This window comes from Podarcis pityusensis (genome assembly GCF_964106645.2).
Source record: "Podarcis pityusensis genome assembly, chromosome: 8".
Lineage (NCBI taxonomy): Eukaryota > Metazoa > Chordata > Lepidosauria > Squamata > Lacertidae > Podarcis > Podarcis pityusensis.
The window spans coordinates 81,125,649-81,134,138 of NC_138033.1; the positions used below are offsets into that span (position 1 = coordinate 81,125,649).

The window sequence follows — 8,490 nt, forward strand, 5'->3', positions numbered from 1 at the left end:
CCACGGCAGCAGCCAAGAAGCAGATAAACAAGAAGAAGTCTTACCAAGTAATTTATTCAATGTTCACAGAGAGAGAAGAAGCAATGAAGTCTCCTGTAATAATGGCTTCACTCCAAGTCAAGTCCCACCCCCTCCGTCTCTCCTATTATAAGTCATCCCTACATTGGCTGATCTGAGCTTTCTGCCTTGGAGCTCTCTGTTCTACTACTCTCAATGCCCGCCTGGTCCTGGGAGGGTGGGGTCAGGAATGCTTTCAAAAGACAGTGAGTCTGTCAGCTGTCTCTCCCCTGCTGCTGCTTCTTCCTGCTGTTCCTCTCTCAGTATTTCCTCTCTGTAGCCTCTGAGCTATGCCCTTCTGCAAACCACTGTTCTAAATCTATACTGTTCTCCTGTTCTCTGGAAGGTTCAGGAGAAGGGGGGGCAGTGGTCCCCACCATTCCTCCTCAGTCCAGCCCCTGACACCCGGCCCCTGTTTCCGACATCTGATTCCCAGCTATGTCTGGGAAATTCCGGACACAGGGCAACCCTATCTTGGGCGGGTGGCCTTACAAGCAAAGAGTTTCAGGTGCTCTCCAGACATCTTTCTGCTTTCACATCAACCAGCCTTGTTCTTGGAGATGACCGACTGAAGTGGGTGTCCCGTGTGGGTGTCGGGCATGTGTTTGTGGATCTGTCCACATACTTATTCTCTGTAAAGATAATTGCAGATGCACCCCCTGAGGGTTTGCTGGAGCATTCTCCACAGCTAATTTTCAAAGAAACATTTGTGGTTAACATTTACAGTGTTTTGGAATATTTCCCAGAGCAGAGTTAAAAACTCCTAGCAGGCAGGCATGGTTTTAGGTTTTTTTTTTTTAAAAAAAACTTCATGCGCATTTCAGATTCATTCCGCTTTCCTGCAGCAAAACAGGACCCCTGCTGACGATCAGGGATGTCAAAAAATTCACATGAAAACAGAAACAGGAGTGGAAATTACCAAGGTTCACGAACTTGTCCCGTGTTTGGAACAGAAATCAATGTAGCAGAAATCAGTTAGGCGTTCACTGCTGCCGCTGCTGCTTTCAGTCTGCAAACAGTACGAAATGGATTACATTGTTTTGCCCCATTTACATTGTGTTTCCTTGGCATTGAAATGAATGGTGTGGAATAACGTAATAACAACACAATTTATCTAATTAATTACATAAATTGTGTAAGTTACATACTCTTGCCACAGAAGACAGGGAAACTAATAACTTTTTGGCAGAAGCCGAACTGCAGAGGAATGTAAACACTGCTGCGTGCCATGAAATTCAGCGCAGAATGGTTAATCATTTCTCGCGGACTGTCTGGCCAGAGTGGTGCATGCTCTGGCTGTCTCCCGTTTGGACTACTGCAATGTGCTCTGCGTGGGGCTACCTTTGAAGGTGACTCGGAAACTACAACTAATCCAGAATGTGGCAGCTAGACTGGTGACTGGGAGCGGCCACTGGGATCATATAACCCCGGTCCTAAAGGATCTTCACTGGCTCCCAGTACGTTTCCGAGCACAATTCAAAGTGTTGGTGTTGACCTTTAAAGCTCTAAACGGCCTTGACCCAGTAGACCTGAAGGAGTGTCTCCACCCGCGTTGTTCAGCCCAGACATTGAGGTCCAGCTCTGAGGGCCTTCTGACTGTTTCCTCCCTGTGAGAAGCGAGGTTACAGGAAACCAGGTAGAGGGCCTTCTCGGTAGTGGCGCCCACCCTGTGGAATGCCCTCCCACCAGATGTCAAGGAGATAAAAAAAAAACTACACAACTTTTAGAATACATCTGAAGGCAGCCCTGTATCAAAAAAAAATTAATGTTTGGTTTTTTAATGTAGTTTTCTTACGCTGGAACTTGGTTAAACCTTACAAAACCTCCCAGAGTGGCTGGGGTAACCCAGTCAGCTGAGCAGGGTATAAGTAAAGTTGTTGTTGTTAAAATGTTTTAAACCGGCAGGGCATCTATTTCTCAGGAATTGCCACCTAGCCCTGCCTTGCTGAAATGCAAGTGGGATTGCTACATGGCTCTAATCACTTATCACCTTAAAAAAAATATATCAGGAAGATGTTCCTGCCCAGAGCTTCTTGGATGCTCCACATAATTCCACCCCCCCCCACCGCAATTGATTTATATCAAGTATTTATATGCTGCCCTATCACCTGTCTGGCAATTCACAAGTTGAACATGAGCCAGCAGTGTGACACAGCAGCCAAAAAGGCTAATGCGATTTTTAGGCTGGTTTAACAGAACTCTTGTTTCCAAGTCGCAAGAAGCATCAGTTCTGCTTTATTCTGCATTACTCTGAGCTTGTATGGAGTGCTGTGTTCAGTTCAGGCGCTGCACTTAAAGAAGAACGTAGGCAAACTAGAAGAGTTTCAAACAAAGATTGGAAAGGCTAAGAGGAACCAGGTGTGTTTAGCCCGGGGAAGCGAAGATTGTCGGGGAACATGGCTGCATTCTCCGAAGGTGATTTGTGCTCACGATGCTATAAGGGCATTCACACCCAAGCCCGTTTCCCAGACTGTTTATGCCTGCAAAAACATTGGGGTGGTAACATTGGGCCACTTCCAGTCAGTGCAAATCCCATAACTCCATAGTGTTGTCATGCCTTTAATGTCCTGGTTAATTTGGGACCTGCTTCTGGACACGGGTGGCACTGTGGGTTAAACCACAGAGCCTAGGACTTGCTGATCAGAAGGTCGGCGGTTCGAATCCCCATGACGGGGTGAGCTCCTGTTGCTCGGACCCTGCTCCTGCCAACCTAGCAGTTCGAAAGCACGTCAAAGTGCAAGTAGATAAATAGGTACCGCTCTGGCGGGAAGGTAAACGGTGTTTCCGTGCACTGCTCTGGTTCGCCAGAAGCGGCTTTGTCACGCTGGCCACATGACCCGGAAGCTGTACGCCGGCTCCCTCGGCCAATAAAGCGAGATGAGCGCCGCAACCCCAGAGTTGGCCACGACTGGACCTAATGGTCAGGGGTCCCTTTACCTTTATCTGTCGCACCAATGCACTGTCATCCTGTCAAGGACCCGTTGCTCAATAAAACACCAGTAAAATGCCATTGAACTGTGGGTGTCCCACTGTGTTACCTGGAGAAAGTGAACAGAGGAAAGCTTTTCTCCCTCTCAACTTGACACTGGCACTCATGGGTATTAAATGAAGCTGAATCTTAGGACGGAGGAAAGAAAGTCCTTCTTCATGTAGCAAGCACATAGTTAAACTGCGGAACTCCTTCCCACAGGAGGTGGAATCATAGAATCGTAAAGTTGGAAGGAAACCCAGGGGCCAACTAGTCCAGCCCCCTGCCATGCAGGAATCTCAATTAAAGCATCCATGGCAGATCACAGGAAGCGACGGCCACCAACCTGTCAGGCTTCGGGGAATCAGCTTCCTCCTCCCGTGGCAGTAGATAAGAAGATCAAACAAAAGGAAGGTCTTACCAGTTAGAATCTTTAATAATCACAGCGAGAGAACAAAGAACACATCTCCTAGAAATGGTGGTGCTCTCAATTAAGGATCACCCCCCCCGTCCCTATTAATCTACGTCATTCCTACATCTTGAGCTTGTACCCTCTGCGCTTTCTGTTCTGAGACTTTCTGAGCTCTTCGTGACCTTGGGCAGAGCAGAGGAATGATGTCCAATGACTGTGAATCTATTAACTCTCTCTTTTCCAGTGTTCTTCTAGCTGTTCCCCATTCAGTATTTCCCAGCTTCTGCCTTCTGAACTGTGCCCCTTGGAAAACCACTGTTCCAAATCTATACTGTCTTCCTACTCCTGGGAAGATTCAGGAGCAGGAGCAGGGGGAGGGGGTGGCTCCCACCATTCTTCCTCAGTGCAGCCGTCCTCAGCACCGTCCCTGACACAGCTTGGGTGTGCTGGGCCCAGGGTAACTTGAGCAACGTGGTCCAGGTCTGGTCCCGAATCCAAGGGTTCTGCGAGGAGTCAGTCCGACAGGGCCAAGGCAGGCCACGAGGCAGGAAACCAGGCACAGGGTCTCAGGCAGGTTCTAGCAAACAGCAATGTTGCTCCCGCAACCTGGGGTGGGGTCCGACAGCCTTTTGTCTTTGCCGGGGTAATGGCTGGTCCTGATCCCCTGGTGACTCACCTCTCTGTCTCGCCCGAAGGCGAGCACTCCTCCTGCGAGTACTCAGGCCTCTCCTTCTCTCAGACCTTAGTCTCTGCAGCTCGGGAGACGTGGGTGGGTTGCTAGACCTAGGGGCCGCCTCAGCCTCCCCTGACCCAAAAGTGGAGCAGCTGTAAGTGATCGCCCAGGTGAAGGCAACAAGGTAATCCCCGCATCTGGAGCCAGGGCAGGCTCAGGCCCCTGACTCGGCCCGGCTGGTGCTGTGCAGACTGGGGCTCTTTAGAATCAGGCCCCAGACTTGGTTCAGGTGCCGCCTGAGGCAAAGGATCCGGTGCCGACTGAGACTCCTCTGGTTCCGAGTCTGAGCCCGAGTCCCAGGCCACCACACTGGGTGACTTTAAAAAAGAGGATTCGACAAATTCACAGTTATTAAACTATGATGACAACGATAACAACAACAACAACGATGATGATGATAATAAATATTTTAGTGGCTGTGTAAGGTCTGTCTAGTGCTTCCTTTCTTCTTTCCCCCTTAACTTAGGTCTGGCCCCGATGCAGAGTGACGTAGATAAGAAACCTTTCACCTCCATCCTCTACGGGAATGGGCCCGGGTACAGAGTCATCGATGGAGAGAGAGAGAACGTGTCCACAGTGAACTTCAGTGAGTCCCAGGCCTATAGGGGACACCCCCACCCCACCCCCAGTCACCCCTGCCTACACCCCCCTCCCTCCACTTCCACTCTGCCATAATGGTGGTGGTAATTCTAACCGGGGGCGGGGGGGCAGTGCTCTAAGTTTTAAGATGGGTTCTAACTCTTCACTGGTTCTATCAGGTTGCGTTTCATACCACTCAGTCGCTTCGAGACTTTTTCCTTGCACAAAGTGGCTAAGAAGTCTAATAACTTTAATAGAGAGAAATGTGTGGGAATGTTCAGGGTGGCAGGAGAGGATATATTGTTTATTAATATCCTTCCTAACTTGCGCTATCAAGCTCCTTTATGCAGCAGAGTTACATTCCCCTTTTTATATGCACAGCAGATAGCTGGTTGCAGGCTCGTGTGAGCCTCTCACTATTACACAATTCAGTCTGTCTCAGATTGAATTGTACGTTCCTGGTGAATTGTAAATTCCCTTGAATCCATCTTAAAAGAATAAAGACATGACAATCTTATTCAAATTCAATAAAAGAAGTTTACTCACATCAGTTCACAGTTGGATTCCTGAAGGCAGACTTAGTTACAAATATGTACATGTGGATCTACCCCATATGGGGGAATGATCCCAGTGCTTCTGCTAGCTGAGAGCGAGCAGAGCAGTCCTAGCGAAGAAGCTGGTCAAACGGCGAAGGAAGTCAAAAAGAGGAAGGTTGCTGCGTGACTCGTCCTTTTGTTACCTGGACAGGTAAGGTCACGCCCACCTTCTATCACATGCGAAAGGAAGGATGCTCTAGCCAGGAGGAACAAGAAGTTTCGACTGGCTGGACCAAACATTCCCTCACATGTCTTCTCTAGCATTACAAGGTATGTTGTACTTGACTGCCTTTCATGGATCACCTCCCACAAAACGCACCCTGATAAGTGTTTCCTCCATTTCCCCGCTCCCTCTCTAGCGGATGCCAACTACCAGGCTCAGTCCGCCGTCCCAATGCGCATGGAGACGCATGGAGGGGAAGACGTGGCCATCTTCGCCAAGGGGCCCATGGCGCACCTCCTCCACGGAGTCCATGAGCAGAACTACATCCCCCACGTCATGGCCTACGCCGCCTGCATTGGCGAGAACACGGGCCACTGCCGCTCCGGAGCACCCACAAGGAGCCCGTCGGGACTCTTCGCCGTGACCCCAATGTTCTTCTCCCTCGCTCTGCTCAGGCTGCTGTTCTAAAGGCTCGCCTTCGGAGTGCTCCTCTGCCAGTTGAGCCCAACCGCACAGCGTCCGGGGCTCCACAACCTGCCTCTGGAAATGGGGTTCAGGTTTCAGCGACGGAGTGCCCCTCTTTGCTGCGACTGACCAACCGCTAGGAATTTCCATTCCAGGCTCGAAGGCACCGGGGGCACTGGGTCAAACATCACTTGTTTGTTTTGGATGTTCCAGGAGCAACGCCAGCCTGACATTCTGAGATATTTTCTCTGTCAACTTCCTCAACGAAGATAAGAACGCCATAGGGCTCTGTTGCTTGGGAAGGGCGTGCTCTGCGTTTTTTGTTTTCCTTCTCTTTGCTGAAGTGTCTCTTACTTCACCAGAACGTTTTAACCGCCTGCTGCCTTAAAGGCTTGTCACCTTCCTTCCTTCCTTCTGCAAAGGCAGGCACCCCTAAAAGATAAAAAAACAAAAACCACCCGCTCTTCCTTCTCAATCCATTATTCCTGATTTATATTGTGAGCAGTGGGAGTTCTTCCACCAATCAACCAGCTCAAAACCAGCCGTGAAATTTAAGTTCAAAGAAGCAGAGGGTTATCGGTCCCCTGCCCCACAGGTCTCTGAACTTTGTTGTTCCTCTTTCCCAACGATGGGGGCAGCTGATTCCATCTGGCTACATAGCAGAAAGAGAGACGGTGGGCCGCACCAGGACTCTCCTCTGGGAGACTTTTGGGCTCCGCTCTCCTTGAACCTCTTTCCATTCCTTCATTCGAAGGACTCCTGCGCCTAGTTTGCTTCCCCCCTCCTCCTTCCCAGTCCCCTTTTCTTCTTTTCACACGTATTTTATTAGTGCTTTTTGTAAATGGCTCCGGGAGCACTTTTTGGGTGTGGGTGTGCGTGTGTATGAAGAAAAACAGTTAAACAAACAAAAAAACAAAACACAAAAACAAACAAATAACCAGAGGAATGCTCAGCTTGATTTGTTCACATGCAGCATTTTTTTTAATGGGGGGACGCGGGGGGTATACATACCCCTAAACATTTCGTGAATCTAAGTTTGGCCTCATGGAGGGGCAGTATTTCAATATTAGTAGGAAAATGAGAGTACCCCTGTACATTTTTTTTAAAGAAAAAAAGCGCTGGCCACATGTGTGCACCTAACCCTTAGCAAAATCATGCCTGAATGATAAACCAGGTGGGGTGGGTGTGTTTTAAGCGGTCATTGGTTGTAGCACCACAAATTCTGCAGCATTTGAAATCCTATGCTTTTGTTTAAAGCAACGAGCAAACCTTTGATTGTATGTTTAAAGAAATGAACTCTGAAGTTTTTGTTTTTTTAAGTGGCAGAGAACTTGTGCTGAGAGGAGGATGAGGGGCTCTGTTTGATGTGGCGTGAGCCATGCTCATGTGGTGTGCCGTGGCGTTGGGGCTGGGAAAAGGGCTGGCTCTCCTCTCTGCACGCAGCTTGCAACCTTAGCCAGCCATGCGATCCCTTCCGACCTGTTTCAGTTCTGGGGAGCGTCTCTAGCCCTCCAGATGTTGTTAGCCTCCAGCCAGCTGTTAGGGCTGATAGGGCAACGGCAAACCCTGCAACATCTGCATGGCACACAAGGGACAGCCTTGATCTATCCGAAGTGGTTTCGCTTTGTGTGAGCAACACAGAAAGTTCCGCCGCCTTTGGTTCTCCAACTTTGTCCCTGGAGGGAATTAGATAGTTGCTGGAACTGCAATGCTGGGAGGCAGCTGGAGGGTGTCCTAAGCCAGCAACCTGCATCACAAACCCCATAGCACTGGAGCAATCACAGAGTCAACCATTAGTTCAAGACTCCTCTGACGGCTCAAGGAGGTTAAAGGCAGCGCCGTGTATCCAGGGCCGGCCCTGCCGTTGTGCAAAAAGAGGAGACAGTGCCTCAGGTGGCGGATGCTGGAGGGAGCAGGCCCTGGCTTCCTAAGCTCCTGCACGCACGCATGCACTCACGCACACACACACACACGCAGCCATCCCCTTCCACATCTGCTGTATATTTAACACCTGCTGTATACTAAACACCCTCTCCTGACCACCCCAAATAGCCTGCCCCCTCAGTGGACAGCGGGCAAAATCCAGTGCAAGGGATGTGAACTAGCAGAATCTCCATCTCTCCTTAAAATCAGCTCCAGGAGAGGATTGGGCAAAGGCCATAGTTCAACGGTAGGGCATCTGCCTTGCAAGCAGAAGGTCCCAGTTCTAGTCTCCAGTGGCACCACTAGGTAGGGCTGGGAGAAAACCCTGGCGACCTACTGTTGCCAGTCACCCGCTTGGGCCAATGCCCTGACTCTGTAAAAGGCAGCTCCCTGATTTCCTCAGTCCAGCTATCAGCCTAGTTCAGTAATCTCCAACCTGTTGCGACCCAAGACCCGCCTTCAACCCGAGCACTCCTTTGAGGGCACAGTTATTCATAGTTCCCCACATATTTGCATGGTGGCTATGCTGTTGTGACACCCGCCTTTGACCAGCTAGCGACCCAGCAGTGGGTCCCAACCGGTCAGCTGAAAGCC

General features: G+C 49.9%; 1 protein-coding gene across 2 annotated transcripts in view; it reads left to right on the top strand.

Moving 5' to 3' along the window:
- The window catches only part of ALPL (alkaline phosphatase, biomineralization associated), a 56,105-nt gene extending 49,196 nt beyond the window's left edge, over positions 1–6,909 (top strand). For both annotated transcript variants that reach the window (XM_081017436.1, XM_081017437.1), the window contains exons 11-12: positions 4,637–4,756; positions 5,705–6,909. In XM_081017436.1, coding sequence (XP_080873562.1) covers positions 4,637–4,756; positions 5,705–5,976 — 392 coding nt within the window. In that variant the 3' untranslated portion in view covers positions 5,977–6,909. The remainder of the gene's footprint in view (positions 1–4,636; positions 4,757–5,704) is intronic.
- The last annotated feature ends 1,581 nt before the right edge of the window (positions 6,910–8,490 follow it).